General features: G+C 38.1%; 1 protein-coding gene across 2 annotated transcripts in view; it reads left to right on the top strand.

Moving 5' to 3' along the window:
* Positions 1–18,658, top strand: part of stxbp1a (syntaxin binding protein 1a) — a 32,675-nt gene that overhangs the window by 10,141 nt on the left and 3,876 nt on the right. The window contains exons 2-19 of one of the 2 annotated variants that reach the window (XM_065244114.1): positions 975–1,024; positions 2,071–2,152; positions 2,739–2,815; positions 4,991–5,069; positions 7,004–7,107; positions 8,189–8,337; positions 8,604–8,688; positions 8,782–8,912; positions 10,654–10,761; positions 10,855–10,915; positions 11,559–11,624; positions 11,714–11,794; positions 12,189–12,327; positions 12,434–12,543; positions 12,637–12,738; positions 12,831–12,916; positions 15,150–15,304; positions 16,434–16,589. In XM_065244114.1, coding sequence (XP_065100186.1) covers positions 975–1,024; positions 2,071–2,152; positions 2,739–2,815; positions 4,991–5,069; positions 7,004–7,107; positions 8,189–8,337; positions 8,604–8,688; positions 8,782–8,912; positions 10,654–10,761; positions 10,855–10,915; positions 11,559–11,624; positions 11,714–11,794; positions 12,189–12,327; positions 12,434–12,543; positions 12,637–12,738; positions 12,831–12,916; positions 15,150–15,304; positions 16,434–16,543 — 1,775 coding nt within the window. In that variant the 3' untranslated portion in view covers positions 16,544–16,589. The remainder of the gene's footprint in view (positions 1–974; positions 1,025–2,070; positions 2,153–2,738; positions 2,816–4,990; positions 5,070–7,003; positions 7,108–8,188; positions 8,338–8,603; positions 8,689–8,781; positions 8,913–10,653; positions 10,762–10,854; positions 10,916–11,558; positions 11,625–11,713; positions 11,795–12,188; positions 12,328–12,433; positions 12,544–12,636; positions 12,739–12,830; positions 12,917–15,149; positions 15,305–16,433; positions 16,590–18,658) is intronic. The other variant, XM_065244115.1, reaches the window with a different exon arrangement.

The raw sequence follows: 18,658 nt of genomic DNA on the forward strand, positions 1-18,658 counted from the left end.
CGCCCAATCCCTGCATGATGGGATTACTTACATTAGACTAAATCACACACAGAGAGAGAGGGAGAGACCACAGAGCAGATACGATAGTTATACAAGAAGATTCAATTTTCAATGATTTTCTCATTAAACATTTTGCTGGTGCTGCTATCTGAAATTAACTATCTAATATCTGATTAAAGGGAAGGAGATTTAAAAGACTAAATGCTGTCTCTCCTCATCAGATGTGAGCTCAAGTGTCTGAAAGTGTTGCACGACCTGGGCTGCTTAAATATGCACCATGGTACAGACACGAATCACGATACTCCAAAATTCTTCAAAGAATACTGTAGTATTACTATAGGATATGGACAAAAACATCATCAAATGAACTGGACTGCATTACATTATTGAGAGAGACAGAGAGAGAGAGAGAATCCCTTTTAGCATGAGGACCAGTGGGCAGGTGTGTTTTTGTATATGAGCCATGGCGAGATAATAGAGGGAGTGACAGAGCGCATAATATTGTCATCATCACTAATGCCTTCATGTCTTTTAATATTTGAGGATGCTCATTTATCACCCACACATCAACAATTACGTATTAACACAATTCCATTAATGCATTTGACAGACAATTAAAGTGTATTACATACACATTTCATCAGATTATGTGTTCCCTAGGCTGGGAGTCAAACCCATGACCTTGGCATGAGCCCATGAACACCATTCTGTTCCAATTGAGCTACAGGAACCCTCAACATTAAACATCATTTATGAACATACAAGCCGTTTTGTTGCCACATACATATGCTGCCCTTAATTGCCAAATAATTTAAGGATCTATGATGAATTAAGAGCTGTTATAAACAATCGGAGGACTATTATTCATTTAGAAGTGAACACTCACATGGTGAACATTTTATGGTGTATTTAAAGTATTTGGAGAGAGGAGACGAAAAAGATTTGCGACTAACTAGATTTATTCTCCTTTGCAGAGATTATGAATGATGTCATCAAGAAGGTAAAGAAGAAGGGAGAATGGAAGGTAAGGCGAACTCATTTACCTCATCGCCATAGTAACCGCATCATCCTTATAGTGCTGTAATACAGTTTTAAAGTTTAATAAACCCCCGAGCCAAGTCTTAACAATTTTATCTTTACTTGTTAAGCTTGTTTAACATGTTATATTTTTATAATCATTATCTAAAAAAATACTGAATGTAGTAAGCTAGTTACTGTACAGAATAAACCATTGCGAATTTAAAGGGACACTCCACTTAAAAAAAAAATAGGCTAATTTTCCAGCTCCCCTAGAGTGAGAAATTTAATTTTTACCATTTTGGAATCCATTCAGCTGATCTCCGGGTCTGGCGCTAACACTTTTAGCATAGCTACGCATATTCCATTAAATCTGATTAGACCATTAGCATTTTGGTCAAAAATGACAAAAGAGTTTCAATATTTTTCCTATTTAAAACTTAACTATCGCAATGATATTAAGCAGTGCCCGAAAATAGTCCACTTGTTTATTTTCAATAGCAGGAGACTATTTTCCGGGCACTGCGTAATATCATTGCGCCTACTGCAGCCATGTTACAGCAGCAAAATCCTTGATTATTACGGCAGAATGAGAGTATAGTTCCTAGCCATATTGGCCTAGAAAATCACAACTTTAAATTTTCCGATGGTTACATGATGTAACTCCAGAAAAGTCAAGTTTAAAATAGAAAAAATATTGAAACTCTTTGGTTATTTTTGAGTGCGATGCTAATGGTCTAATCGAATTCAATGGATTATGCTAAGCTATGCTACTGTAAAAGTGCTAGCGCCAGACCCGGAAATCGGCTGAATGCATTTCAAAACGATAAAAATCAGATGTTTAACTCTAGGGGAGCTGGAAAATGAGCCTATTTTCAAAAAAGTGGAGTGTCCCTTTAATAAACATTATTAAGCACAGCATCAGATGCCCAATGAGATGCTTATGAGTTAAACTGGCCTTACTGCTTAGAATTGTGTTGCTCTGTCTCTGTCTCTCTCTCTCTCTGTCTCTCTCTCCAGCGAGTCTTAAGTTGATCTCTTCTCTCTCTGTAGGCTCTAATAGTGGACCAGCTTAGCATGAGGATGCTATCATCCTGCTGCAAAATGACTGACATCATGACAGAGGGTATCACCAGTAAGTGACACCAGTATTTTGCCATATATTTACCAAAGATGACAAAACATCTTCATCTATCATGTGCACAATCATTCCTTTAATCTGCCTGAATGGGTGCACAATCTCTAAAAGCCAATGTTGACATTTGAAATCACCTACACAAACACGCCTCTACCCCAATAGAATCTGGACCTTCTTTTGATAGACCCGCCCCACACATACGCAACCCACCCAACGATGTCGGCTAGTAGACACGCCCCTTACTGCTGATTGGCTACAAGTGTGTTGTGGTACTCGGCCCGACTCCCTTTACCAAAGCATTTCTCAAAAATCCTGCACCCCACCTTTAACCTTATTGTAAAGCATTTTTAGATGAAAACTACACAAACGAAATGTGCTTTAATAGTACATTATGCATTATTGTACGCTATATATTATAATAGTACATTATAAAGCATGTAAAATGTAAAAATGAGTAAAACATTAGTATCCTAATATAAATACAAAAAAGTTATGCTATTAGTTTCATTGTGGCGATGTACATTGTGTGCTATTCTGTAAGCTGTTTTGGGGCTGACTTGCAATTTCCTCTTTATCTCTGCAGTTGTTGAAGACATCAACAAACGCAGAGAGCCTCTACCCTCACTAGAGGCGATTTACCTGATCACTCCTACTGACAAGGTACTCAACGCTGGTTTCATAACATGCTAATACAGCAGTGTCACACCTTCAGCCTGACAGACAGTCACCTCACAGCACAACCCTTACGTAGTGTACACTAAACATATGTCACTCACTAACACACACACACACACACACACACACACACACACACACACACACACACACACACACACACACACACACACACACACACACACACACACACACACACAAGCAAACAGTATTGACTCAACCCTCACTTTTTCTATTGGTCACTGCAGTTGCTATAGTAACACTTGATTGTTGGTCAGGCCATTGCATTGTACTGGTTTATACAAAGCTGACTTTAGATTTAAGATAATATTTGTGACCCTGTACCCTAAAACCAGTAATATGAAGCACAAGTATATTTGTAGCAATAGCCAACAATTCAATGTATGGGTCAAAATGATCCATTTTTTGGCAAAACTCATTAGGATATTAAAGGAATATTCTATTTTCTCAAAAGAAAAATCCAGATAATTTACTCACCACCATGTCATTCAAAATGTTGATGTCTTTCTTTGTTCAGTCGAGAAGAAATTATGTTTTTTGAGGAAAACATTGCAGGATTTTTCTCATTTTAATGGACTTTAATAGAGCCCAACATTTAATACTTAACTCAACACTTAACAGTTTTTTTCAACGGAGTTTCAAAGGACTTTAAACGATCCCAAACGAGGCATAAGGGTCTTATCTAGCAAAACGATTGTCATTTTTGACAATAAAAATAACAAATATACAATTTTAAAGCACAACTTCTCGTTTAGATCTGGTCGTGATGCGCCAGCTGACCCCACGAAATACGTCATGACGTCAAGAGGTCACAGAGGACGAACGCGAAACTTCGCCCCAGTGTTTACAAGTGTGTTGAAAGAGGACCGTTCCTACGTTGTTGTATGTCAACTGATACTAATTAATGTCTTTGTGTCAGTTTATTGTTTACAATGGTCCGCAAGTGTGTGTTTTATATATGTAACACGTGACCTCCCTACATCACTACGCATTTACGTTAGGTCGCGCTGGACCGGATCTTGACGAGAAGTTATGCTTTAAAAGTGTATATTTGTAATTTTTATTGTCAAAAATGACAATCGTTTCGCTAGATAAGACCCTTATGCCTCGTTTGGGATCATTTATAGTCCTTTGAAACTCCGTTGAAAAAAACTGTTACGTGTTGAGTTAAGTGTTAAGTGTTGGGTTACATTGAAGTCCATTAAAATGAGAAAAATCCTGGAATGTTTTCGTCAAAAAACATAATTTCTTCTCGACTGAACAAAGAAAGACATCAACATTTTTGATGACATGGTGGTGAGTATCTGGATTTTTCTTTTAAGAAAATGGAATCTTCCTTTAAGTAAAGATATTTTGAACATTTCCTATCAAAAATGTATTTATCATTATTAATATGTGTTACTAAGAACTTTATTTGGACAACTTTAAAGGCAATTTTCTAAATATTTTTATATTTTGCACCCTCAGATTCCAAATTTTCAAATACTTGTCTCTCAGACAAAAAATAGCTTTATCTTAACAAACCATACATCAATGAAAAACTTATATATTTAGCTTGATTTATAAATCTCAATTAAAAAAAAAATATTCCTTATGACTAGTTTTGTAGTCCAGGGTCACATTTTTTATCCTGTGTTTATCCTGAACCTACTCCTCGTAAGAAGCCTTTTGATTTGACATTGACATTACTGTTCATTTACATTTATGCATTTGGTAAACACTTTTATCCAAAGTAACTTACAGTGCATTCAAGCTATAAATTGTATGTGGGTTCCTGGATCTAACCGGCAACCTTTTGCACTACCAACACAGTGCTGTAACAGTTGAGCTACAGGAACAAACATTAAACTTTTTACCGTGTGGGAACTGTTAACAGGCCATATTAATATAGGTAAAATATATTACTATTCTTGCGCTACCTTTAAATTTTGTAAAATAGGCAATGATTTCTGTTTGTTCATTTTTGGCATTTTCCCTTACTTAATATGGTTATCCGAAAAAAAAAAAAAAATGGAACAAGGGTACAAAACATACTTATGAGATTGTATGAATTCATATGAACCTCATAAAATAGGCATGCATATTGCCATGAGATTGCACTGATCTGATCTAAGTGTGCCTTGTTTTTCCTCTTCACAGTCTGTGCAGACTCTCATCAATGACTTCAAAGATCCTCATTCTGGGAAATATAAAGCGGCTCATGTGTTCTTTACTGACTGTGAGTATGTAAGGGTACTCGACTGTACCACAAGAGCACTGCAACCTTAATACAGTAGCACTACAGCAGTGATAGTGTTACACTGACTAGGCTACTACTACAAAGAAAATCAACCAGATGATTTCGATGAATGAACAAACTTAGTAAACAATGTTAAGGAGCGATCACACTAGAATTTGAGCTTACAAATATTTTTGGACCAGTCCTTCCAGAAAAAAAAGTTTTTTGTGATTGCTGCGGGCAAAAATCCTTGATCTTGTGGCACGCTTTCTTAAAAAATGCGATGGAATACGCGGGATATTTATGCAATTTTATGCAGTGAAATTGCGGGAACTTGCAAAAATTGTGGGAACTTGGAAAAACTGCAGGAACTTTTCAGTGATGTTCATGTCACATAATCACGTCAGTTCATAACGTTGCCATGGCAACAGGGGACATGGCTGCCCTTGTGTGAGATAAATGTAAAATTGTTTCCAGTTTTTGCTAAGATATATTTGATTTTTGCTACAAAAATGCGGGGATTATGAAATCATGCAAGCCCCGCATATTTTGTGCACAGAAATCTGCAATTTATGAAAAGTGCGGCGTATTTGAAAAAATGCGGCCCCCACATAAATATTCGTGTTTTGGCTGATTATGCGTTGAATCATGCGATCGCACAATCGCGTTTTTCTGGAGGAACTGTTGGACGCTAATTCGCATATGGGCAGAGACCGCATGGTCAGTATAAGTTTGGCTTTGCCCATTTTTGCTTTTCAGTAGATAGAAAGGTCACACTGTTACGTATAGTTTTTTTACTAGTCACATATTATGTCCATATAAGACAAAATCACCAGACTTGAGCTTGTAAAATATCTTGGCACAAGGTTCCCTTTTCGTGCTGACTCATTCGCATGCGTATATGAATGAAAGTCAATGGAACGAAAAAATGTAGTGTGATCGCCCCTTTATTCAGCACTGTTTTATACAGATCAAAACATTAGGTGTGATTTAAATCTTACTCAATTTAGGTGATTTGGTACAAATTAATTCATTTAGAGACCCTGAATTAAATATTAGACAGTGCCTTCAGAAAAACGCGATTATGCGATCGCATGATTCAACGCATAATCAGCCAAAGTTTATTTTTTCAAATACGCCACACTTTTGCAGCATAAAGTGCAGATTTTCGTGCGCAAAAGATGCAAGGCTTGCATGATTTCATAATCCCTGCATTTTCGTAACAAAAATCACATATATCCTAGCAGAAAGTTGAAAAATGTTGCATTTACTTCACACAAGTGCAGCCATGTCCCCTGTTGCCATGGGAACGTTATGAAGTGACGTGATTGTGTGACGTGAACATCATTGAAAAGCTGCAAACAGTTTTAACGATTTCTCGCAATTTTTGCAAGTTCTCGCAATTTCATTGCATAAAATTGCATAAATATCCTGCATATTCCATCGCATTTTTTAAGAAAACGTGCCGCAAGATCAAGGATTTTTGCCTGCAACAATCACAAAAAACTCAGAAAAAAACAGAAAAACTTTTTCTGGAAGGACTGATTAGACATCAAGTAGGTAACACTTTACAATAAAGCTGTATTTGTTAACATTAGCCTATTTAACATTGGCTAATATGAACTAACAACAAATAATATATTGCTCATTGGTAGTTTATGTTAGTTATAGCTAATCCATATCCTAATCAAATACAACCTTATTGTAAATCCTATGTGATCAATTCATTTATCATCACTTACAGTGCATTTTGTGTACTGTAAGTGATGTATATAAGAAATATATAAGAGATATATATAAGAAAATCAGATTGATAATAAGAAATCAGATTGATAATATTTCTAAATAATGATGCACTAAATAAATAAATAAATAATAACATCTGATTAAGGTCACTGTTGATGTATTTTTTAATCTGTGTGCATCTTTTACAGCTTGCCCAGATCCCTTGTTTAATGAGGTGGTGAAGAGCCGGGCATCTAAAACCATTAAAACCCTAAATGAGATCAACATTGCTTTTCTGCCATACGAGTCCCAGGTGAGTAAATAAGACAAACAATGAAGAACGAGAGAAAGATGAGAATAATGGAAAACGACAGAAATCCATACAGAGATTCCAGAAACATCTCTCTGAGTGTTGGAGAACAGCTCTGAGGCTGAGGGTGGAGGGGATGTTGCAGTCCGGCCCATAATGCATTGCTGCTGATGCTGTCTGCTATGATTAATTCAGTAGAGTCTGAAGCACGGTTCTTTCCCCCTGCCGTGCTGCTCAGTGTGCCTATTCAGCGGCATGTAATTGGCTGATACAGCATCCACAGAAAGCAGCAGCCAATCAGATGACTTTATGAGAGCGGGCAAACACTGAGCATCCATCTGCTAAGCAGAAGGATAATCATGTGACCTTGTGTAGATAGAAAGTGGGGAGGGGTGGTGGCTGGGAATGAGCACTGATCCATAGGAGGGGAAAGACAGAGTCATACTGTGAATCATGAAGGCAATTAAACCAAAGAAAAGAACATTGGTGATAGATGGTGATGATAATGCCAAAATAAACTATGTGACACAAAGTGACCTTCGGTGCATTCAAAGTGTACATTTATACGAATGTATGTGTTCCCTGAAAATCAAACCCATGACCTTTTTTTAATTATTAAAAACAAATCTTTTTGTTATTAAAAATAATCTACTCTAGAGGGACTCTATTGTTCTATGCAGAAGTCAACCGGAAGTTAAGTTTGGGCCACATAAGCCAATTATGTGTATTCTTGCCGCTGAAACGTCTATATGCCCACATACACTTAAAGGCGGGGTGCATGATTTTGAAAAGACACACTTGGCCGAGTACCAAAACACACTTGTAGCCAATCACTAGCAATGCTGACATCGTGGGCATGCGCGTCAAATTTATGGGTCGAACTTCTGGGTCGAACTTCTGGGTTTGTTTAGGTGATTTCAAATGTCAACACTGACTTTTAGAGATCATGCACCCCGCCTTTAACAATTATGACTGCAACATACAGTACACAGACTGCTGAGTAATAAAAATCAATTGCTAAAACGATCTCTGTATTTACAGGTATGGCCGATTTATTCCACTAACAATATGATTGTGTGTTTAGGTTTTCTCTTTGGACAACCCTGACGCCTTTCAGAGTTTCTACAGCCCTCATAAGACACAGCTGAAGAACCCTGTGATGGAGCGACTGGCCGATCAGCTGGCCACACTGTGTGCCACATTGAAGGAGTATCCTGCTGTGAGATACCGAGGGTAAGACACACGTTACCGTACTGATACTTTTTGCTTACTGTAAAATCAAATGAAACCAATACAGAGGAACAACCTCTTGGTTTTTTTGTGTCTAAATTTGTATGACCATCTTACATTTTGAATAACAGTTTCCTTTTACTTACATCTTAGTTATCAAAAAAGTACACAGATTAAGTAGACGCAGTTATCTCAAGAATGGACTTTAGCTGCTTTCCAGATTAAGATGAAGTCTAAATGGTTAATAATCGGATTCTTTGTGTACTTAGGGAGTATAAAGACAATGCAACTCTGGCTCAGTTGCTGCAAGACAAGCTGGATGCTTATAAAGCAGATGACCCCACGATGGGAGAGGTGAGCAGCGCATGTCTTAAAACAGTAGATTTGTTTACTGTAGCTAAAAATGCTTTTTGAACATCTGCACATCTCTACGACATCTTTCTGCAGGGTCCAGACAAGGCCCGATCTCAGCTCATTATTCTGGATCGAGGTTTCGACCCCGTCTCCCCCGTCCTGCATGAGCTCACCTTTCAGGCTATGGCTTACGACCTGCTGCCCATCGAGAATGATGTTTACAAGTGAGTCGTCAAATTTGCATGTCTAAAAAAGCATGTCTATGCGTATCACAAAATGGGTGACTGGCGATGCAACCCACAAAAAATATACAGTATAGGCCAAAAGTTTGGACATACTCACTCGTTCTTTATTTATATATTTTTCCACATAACAGAATAATAATAAACTCTTCCAAACTATGGCATTACACAAATGCAACTGTGAGAATTATGTTGGTGACTGAAAGCATCCAAAATAAATCAAAAATCTGTTATATTTTGTCATCATTTAATCTGGGCTCTTATTGACAGATTTTTCTTTAATATTCAGTGCAAGTCATCTATTTACAAAAGAATATTTTAAAATAAAATTGTAGTTTTCTAATAACAGAAATGAATCTGTTTGGCACAGGTATAGTTTTTTCTACAAACGGAATTTCATGCATTAAAACCATATTTTTAAAATCATAGTTAACATTTAAGTCAATTGTGTCTAAACTTTTGGCCTATACTGTATGTTATAATATGCACCACAAAACCATAAGAGAACATTTCTGAAATTGAGATCATCTGAAAGCTGAATAAATAAGTTTTCGAAGTCCATAGCTACATATATTACTAATGATAGATCATTTTTTATATATTTAAGGTAGGAGATTTACAAATTATATTTTTTAAAAATGATCTTTAATAAAAGGTATAGTTCACCCAAAAATGAAAATAATGTAATTAAAGACGTTCCAAAATCGTAAGACCTTCATTCATCTTCTGAACACAGTTTGAGATGTTTAATATTTCGTTCGAGAGCTTGTTGACCCTTCATTGAAAATCTATGTACGGTATACTGTCCATGTCCAGAAAGGTAATAAAAACATCATCAAAGTTGTCCATGTGACATCAGTGGGTCAGTTAGAATGTGTTGAAGCATCGAAAATACATTTTGGTCCAAAAATAACAAAAATTACGACTTTATTCAGCATTGTCTTCTGTTGTGATGCACATGTGCGAGACTAAAGTCACGTGACTGCAGTGACGTGGCTGACGTGTTATCTGGTGCGCCCCAGCTGTTTTTTTTGTTGTTGCTTTTTGTGCACTCGGGCTTCGTTTACAGTCTGAGGGAGACGTATGCTCTAAGTTAAAAAAAAACTTTGCAAACATGTCTGAGGATAACACATCATCCACGTCACTGCAGTCATGTGACTTTAGTTTAGCGCATGTGCTTCACAACAGAGAAGAGAAGACAATGCTAAAAAAAGTCGTATTTTTTAAATTTTTGGACCAAAATGTATTTTCGATGCTTCAACACATTCTAACTGACCCACTGATGTCACATGGACTACTTTGATGATGTTTTTATTACCTTTCTGGACATGGACAGTGTAAAGTATGTAGATTTTCAATGAAGGGTCAACAAGCTCTCGGACTAAATATTAAACTGTGTTTGGAACGACATGAAGGTGAGTCATCAATTACATTATTTTCATTTTTGGGTGAACTATCCCTTTAATATACAAATTATTTATTGATTAATTTTAACCCCTATAATGTATTTTTGGCTATTGCTACAAATATACCTGTGCTACAGCGTCATATATTAGCAAAAAGGCAAGTTCTAAAATTTCTAGTTATTTGCCAAGCGGCCATTGTTATTAACCTATAAACTGAAAATAGCCAGACACTGGCTGGACTGATACATTGATCTGCCACTAGTTAGTTGGTTTGTGAGTTGGAAACTCAAACCATTTGTTTGGTTTGTGCATGTTAGGTATGAGAGCACCGGAGTAGGTGACTCTCGTGAGAAGGAAGTCCTGTTGCATGAAGACGATGACCTCTGGGTGGCATTACGGCACAAACATATCGCCGAGGTGTCTCAGTGAGTAATACCTCATAATTTTCTGATCCGGTCTCTTTCAGCCCATTAATATCCTTTGTAAATGGATGTTTTTATTATTTCCCTTACTCGCAGGGAGGTCACACGATCCCTGAAGGAATTCTCAGCCAGTAAACGGATGAACACTGGGGAGAAGGTATGCTGGAGTCGGATTGGGAAGGGGGTAGAGTAGGACAGCCTTGCAGATGAGATTGTATTGGCAGCCGAATCCTAACTGTGATGGCTGACTCATTTGAAATCGATCTGATGCTACACTAGGATTAGTATATTGATTTACATTACTGACGCAGCACAATCGCATACAAACATGCATACATACATAGCAGTGGTTATACTGTACTGAATCAGTGTACCTATTTGGTTGCAGCAATAGGCTTTATGCCCAGCTGAACTACTTCCTGAACTTCAGCCAGCTCCTTGTTTCCTGTCTGCCATTATTGGACGAACTGATTAATCCAGGTGTGTCTGATTATTGTTGTTGTGACATCTGAGGTCAGGCACACCTGGATTAATCAGTTTGTTTGTGACTACTGAGGTCAGGCACACCTGGATTAATCAGTTTGTCCAATAATGGCAGACAGGAAACAAGGAGCTGGCTGAAGTTCAGGAAGTAGTGCAGCTGGGCATAAAGCCTATTGATCACACTGTCAACTTGCATGTACACTGATTCACTGTGTAGTGAATTCCCACAGTAATATCTGACTTGCACCAGGTTTATCAGTCACTAACGTAAACATAATGTGTGATCTGACCTACTGTATGTTTATTCTGCGATTTAGACCACCATGAGGGACCTGTCCCAAATGCTCAAGAAGATGCCACAATACCAGAAAGAGCTCAGCAAGGTGAATGAAATCCTTATGTCCTAAAGTATAAGAGAAACGTCACAGGCCGTCATATATTTACGGTTGACTCTTAAAATCTGTCTGTTTAGTACTCGACTCACCTGCAGCTGGCTGAAGACTGCATGAAGCATTACCAGGGAACCGTGGACAAGCTGTGCCGTGTAGAACAGGTACAGATCACACCAGATATTACTGTAAAAAACAGCACCTTATGAATATTTCCCATGGTTTTACACAAGAAACAGTTGTGTTGTGACGCAAAGGTCAGTATGGCCACTCAGTCCTGCCTTATTAAAAAGAGCCAATCGTCAACCGTTAAAAAATGACTTTACACATGTGCAGTCTTGCTTCAGCAAATTTGAAATATATTGGCGCAGTGACGCGACTTTCTTGAAAAAGGCTGTGTCCCGCACTATTAGTCAAAATTCGATTTTGTATGCCCATCTCTGTAAAAGTACTCAAATGTCTATACCATAATAAAAACAGTACATACTTTAAGGGCATAGGCATTGTAGGCGAATAGAGATGGAGGTTTTGATTGAATTTTATCTGGTTACTCCACAGGATCTTGCTATGGGAACAGACGCAGAGGGTGAAAAGATTAAAGACCCCATGAGGGCAATCGTGCCCATTTTGCTGGATGCCAACGTCAGCACATACGACAAGATCCGCATCATCCTGCTCTACATTTTCCTCAAAAATGGTATGAGAAACAGTTCTGTTACTTGGCATCCATGTTACATCTCAGCTTGCGTTCCCGACCCCCGATCGGCCATTTTGTAACATGGCTTATGAATGTCCTCAACCAGGAATCACAGAGGAGAACCTTAACAAGCTGATCCAACATGCCCAGATCCCTCCTGAGGATAGCGAGATCATCACTAATATGGCTAACCTGGGTATCCCCATCATCACAGATGTAAGCAACTATTAAACCAATTTGCCTTTGTGTTAAAGGACAGTTCGTTTTCTCGGACACACATAATTTCGTTTGTGCTTCGGTGTATTGCAGTCCACCCTCCGCCGGGGCAAAAAGCTCGATCGTAAAGAGCGCGTGAGCGAGCAGACCTACCAGCTTTCTCGCTGGACCCCACTGATCAAGGATATCATGGAGGTAATGTTTATATAGGACACAATACTTACTTAATACTTCTACTAGTACTAACCACATGCAGATCTTTTCTAATGTGTATTTTTACCTTGCAGGATGCTGTTGAAGATAAGCTGGACACCAAACACTATCCGTACATCTCCACACGCTCTTCCTCTTCCTTCAGCACTTCTGCAGTCAGGTACATACACACAAAATAAATATTGTATCATTAATTCAGCTCTCTAATACACAGGTTTATGCATGCATTTTTGTGTTGCACAAACCAAGTCACTGGATCGATAATTATTTGGGTAGAGATGTTGGGAGAACATTCAGATCAATAGCAAGATTGGTGGGTGTTGTGATGTCAGGCAGGGGTGAACGGCATTTATAGTAGCAGAAGAGTGGGCTATTTTTTCAGGGTCAGCAGTAATGATCAGCAGAAGGAAGGAAAGAAAGCAGAAAGTCCCTGGCTTCTGTTGGGGGAGATTTGGGAGCTGCTGGGTCCCACTGTGTGGGTTATTGATTGGATTTCCCTTTCTTATTATGCAAATGAGTCTGTCAGAAGACAATTATATTGTTACATAGTATCAAGACAATAATACTTACAACTAGAGATGCGGCTATAAAATGTTCCCCCTGATGCGATTATTCCGAGTGATATCTGCCAATGCCGATAGTTTGGTGGTTTTATTAACTTGCATTAACTAAAAGATTAGTTTTCTCTGAATAATATTCAATTTTTGTGTCCCAAAAATTACTTTCCTGGTTAATAAAATTGCGATTATTGGCCAATATACACTCACCTAAAGGATTATTAGGAACACCTGTTCAATTTCTTATTAATGCAATGGTGAAATGGTGTGGGGGATGTTTACTTGGCAGACTTTAGGCCCATTAGTGCCAATTGGGCATCGTTTAAATGCCACAGCCTACCTGAGCATTGTTTCTGACCATGTCCATCCCTTTATGACCACAATGTACCCATCCTCTGATAACTACTTCCAACAGAATAATGCACCATGTCACAAAGCTTGAATCATTTCAAATTGGTTTCTTGACATGACAGTGAGTTCACTGTACTAAAATGGCCCCCACAGTCACCAGATCTCAACCCAATAGAGCATCTTTGGGATGTGGTGGAACGGGAGCTTCGTGCCCTGGATGTGCATCCCACAAATGTCCATCAACTGCAAGATGCTATCCTATCAATCTGGGCCAACATTTCTAAAGAATGCTTTCAGCACCTTGTTAAATCAATGCCACGTAGAATTAAGGCAGTTCTGAACGCGAAAGGAGGTCAAACACAGTATTAGTATGGTGTTCCTAATAATCCTTTAGGTGAGTGTATTGGTATATCTTTACTTACAACCTACTGTATGCATTAACAGCACAGATCCTTAAAGGGTACCTTGTCTATAAAGACATATATGGTTTAATACTTTATATTTGCCTGTACTACTAAAATCCATTGATAGAAACACATTAAATATTTTCATTACTACCAAAAATCCCAACATGAGATGTAAAGGTTGTCGCGAAATATTACTATAGTTTATTATAGTAAATACTATGGCATCTACTATAGTTTTTCATTTGAGAATGTTTTACTCGCCCCTTACCTCTCAGATCGTCTGTTTTGTTCATCTTTCATTTGTATGTTTTCTGTATTGTTCATCATTCTTGTTACTCTCCGCTTCATATTAAAAATGTGAAGATTTTACTTTAAAGGGACACTCCGCTTTTTTGAAAATATGCTCATTTTCCAGCTCCCTTGGAGTTAAACATTTATTTTTTACCGTTTTGGAATCCATTCAGTTGATCTCCGGGTCTGACGCTACCACTTTTATCATAGCTTAGCACAATCCATTGAATGTGATTAGACCATTAGCATTGCGCTAAAAAATAACCAAAGAGTTTCTGTATTTTTCCTAGGATATTATGCTGCGCAATGATATTACTTATAGTCCCCTTAGTAACTTTCATTAGCAAGGGACTATTTTCGGGCACTGCGTAATATCATTGCGCCTACTGGAGCCATGTTACAGCAGCAAAGTCCTTGATTATTACGCCATCAGAGTATAGTTCCTAGTCATATCTGCCTAGAAAATTGCAACCTTTAATTTTCTGTTGGTCTTAGTACACGATGTAACTACAGAAGAGTCAAGTTTTAAATAGGAAAAATATTGAAACTCTTTGGTTATTTTAAGCGTGATGCTAAATGGTCTAATCAGATTCAATGGATTATGCTAAGCTATGTTAAAAATGGTACCACCAGACCAGAGATCGGCTGAATGGATTCCAAAATTGTAAGAATCAAATGTTTAACTCTAGGGGAGCTGGGAAATGAGTATATTTTCAAAAAAAGTGTAGTGTTATTTTAGAGCTGATGTAAATGTGTCTTGTCTGTTTATGTCTTTTTCCTATGGTAGTGCCCGATATGGCCACTGGCACAAGAACAAAACCCCTGGAGAGTACCGCACAGGCCCTCGCGTCATGGTCTTTATCATTGGGGGGGCGTCCTTCAGCGAGATGCGCTGTGCCTATGAGGTCACACAGGCCAGTGGCAAATGGGAGGCCATTGTTGGTGAGTCTGCAAAAGATCTCTTAACTATATAGTTTCATTTTATTCGAAATTTTACGCAAGCACCCTTTAATTAAAAGATTAATATTGTTGCTATGTTTTGTCATATGATATCAATTTATATCCCAAACTTGAGGAGTCTGTCTTGTATAACATTTCCTGTGCTCTTGTCTTGTATTTTGTGCTGTCTTGTTTTAACTGCTTTTGAATTGCAGTTGTGAGCCTCTGCTGTGTTCTTAAGTCTATGTTCGTAAGTTTTCTGTGTGTGTGTACGTGTTGTGTGTGTGTGTTAGCCTATACAAGATATACACATTTATTTAGCTGTCAGGATGTTTTTTTTGATCTACGACAATTCGGAAGCGTGAAAGGCTGTTACTGGAAAAAATACTGGAGCTCAGCGAGTCGTTAGTAAGATGTTCCCATACGACTGCAGTATTCTGACATGACAACACTCAGTTAAACAAAGGAGGCTTTGCTGGTTGTCGATACTTCGACCTGGAGTTTTAGGATGATATTAAAGGGACACTTCACTTTTTTTGAAAATATGCACATTTTCCAGCTCCCCTAGAGTTAAACATTTGATTTTTACAGTTTTGGAATCCATTCAGCTGATCTCCGGGCCTGGCAGTACCACTTTTAGCATAGCTTAGCATAATTCATTGAATCTGATTAGACCATTAGCATCACGCAAAAAAAATAACCAACGAGTTTGGATATTTTTCCTATTTAAAACTTGACTCTTCTGTAGTTACATCGTGTACTAAGACCGACAGAAAATTAAAAGTTGCGATTTCAAGGCAGATATGGCTAGGACTATACTCTCATTCTGGCGTAATAATCAAGGACTTTGCTGCCGTAACATGGCTGCAGCATTAGCGTGATGCTAATGGTCTAATCAGATTCAATGGATTATGCTAAGCTATGCTAAAAGTGGTACCCCCAGACTCGGAGATCAGCTGAATGGATTCCAAAATGGTAAAAATCAAATGTTTAACTCTAGGGGAGCTGGAAAATGTGCATATTTTAAAAAAAGTTAAGTGTCCTTTTAACCCTCGTTTGAAAGGTGGTGAAAGAGCGCAGTGTGCGGTGTGAGATTCATTCAGAGCGTGAAGCCACCTTTGTTCCTCCGCAGGTTCTACTCACATGCTCACCCCAACCAAATTTCTAATGGACCTGCGGCACCCCGACTTCCGAGAATCCACTAGGGTGTCCTTTGAGGACCCTGACCCCTCAGACGAGTGAGAATGAAACAGGGAAGGGAGGGAGACAGAAATCACACTCTGACAAAGTAAACAACAAAGCCGAACAAAGAAACCCTTTCTGAACCCCCACAGCACAAGGGATTTCTTTTCTTCTTGCTCCTGTTACCACTCTCTACCGTTTTACAGTGTCACCACGTCTCAGGGATGCGAGTCTGGCCAACCTGCGAGTCTCACTCAGGCTCCGCCCTCTACCAGTACCAAGGCTGTGGTGGGTGGAGCCTCTTTTTGAGTGACAGATGCAGTGGTGGTCCTGACCACATCCCTGTTGACGTCCGCATCCTCTCAGCTGGGTGGATTAAACTGCATTTTTTCCAATATGCACCTTTTAATTCAATAGTGCCGGACGGGCTACTTGTATTTGCTCTCTCAGAAATATCACTTTAAAAACATTTCCCCGCAGATTTAATCTACCCTTTCGACTCACCATATTTCCTAATAACAATCCAAAGCAACCACTCATATTAACTTTTTTCTCTTTGGAGAGGTTATTGATTTGATGTGGGATTTCAATGCAGGATAATTTGGTTTCTGATCTCTTTTGTTTCCAGTCCAGTTCAACAAACAACCTCACATCACGTCTACATGACCAAGTGGCTGTCTGCAAAGAATGTTTTAAAATGACCTTTGCCAGAACGCCTGGCTCTTGTCTGTATAATTCTTCTGCAGATGCCAAAGCTTGAAATGTAGCTGTGTTCTTCAGATATGCTTTAGCACTAACGCTTCACCACCAAATCCCTAAAACACTAACATAACTTAACTAACCTGGTTATGCATTCTTATGTTATCCAACAGGTATTTTTTCTACTAAAATATTAAATTGTTACTTATAAAGCTGACCAGACACTTTAAAAAAATACAATTTGTGGTCTCCAATCATAAGCAAGGATGATGTTTAGTTTACTATGCAAGTTATTGTATACTTTATATTACAGCACTGTGCAGACGTACAGTTCATACCCCAAAATTTAAGGCACAATATGTTAGTTTCACTGCTAGAGGTCGCTAAACAACAACAAAGGCGTAGCTTGATGACACTGTGAAAAAGTGTGAAACGATGGGAATTGTAGTCTTTATCTTATAGGAATCATTCTGACAGGATTCACATAAAAAGTTCATGGATAACGTAATGAAAAGTTTTTTAATCATTACGTTATAACGTAAGCCCACCATGTAGCTTGATAGAAGCAACAACAGAATGACTTGCTAGACGCAAGTACTACAGATCGACTGGTGTATGGCATCAAAGAGCGATTCAACAGTAGGGAAGAGCGGGGCACAACCTAACGCTTTTTGGTTTTGGCTCAATCATTAAAAAAATATTTGAGTTTGATTCATTATATTTTTACACAAACAACACACACATCTCTGCTACAAATGAACCTTTGAAGTTTGTTTCTAGTACTTACCATTCTTGGACAATTACAAAAAACGTGACAGAAGTGCAAACGTTACAACTTACCCCATAGGTGGGGTTAATTGTAACAGGCAGGGGGTTAGTTGTAACACTTGCTAACAATTAAGTTTGCAGGGAAATATTTCAATACTATTTTGTCTATATACTTAAAGTGAATATTGTTTATATATCTGTCTATAATAGACAGGTATCCACACTGTATTCATTCATCCAGCCCTTTTCTAACAATAGTTCAATTATAAATGGATACAAAATATTTTTTATATATGTGACCCAGTCTGTAATAGTCATACTACAGTTCCAAAATCAAATTCTGAGATAATGAGCATCAAAGTCTGATTTTAGCCATTCATTTCATTATAATTTCAATCTATGATGTGACCTTATTCAATCAATATTAAAGATATGAACAAAAATAAATTTGACACACGGTTTTTGATTAGACAGGCACATTTATTTAAAGGTTACGTTAAAGGTTTTCATATCGTAAGTGCTGAGGGGTTAGTTGTAACACAGCGTTACAATTAACCTCGCTGGGTCAAAATATTTTCAAGCCCACCAAAAAAGTTGCTAAGAGGCACAGACATTTCAAAACGATGATATGTTTTAGTCAACAAGACACTGATTAATATGACACAGCATTGGATTTGGTATCTTACACACCCAACTTAGATACCGAAA

The sequence above is a fragment of the Paramisgurnus dabryanus genome, chromosome 18, assembly GCF_030506205.2.
Source record: "Paramisgurnus dabryanus chromosome 18, PD_genome_1.1, whole genome shotgun sequence".
In the NCBI taxonomy this organism is placed as follows: Eukaryota; Metazoa; Chordata; class Actinopteri; order Cypriniformes; family Cobitidae; genus Paramisgurnus; species Paramisgurnus dabryanus.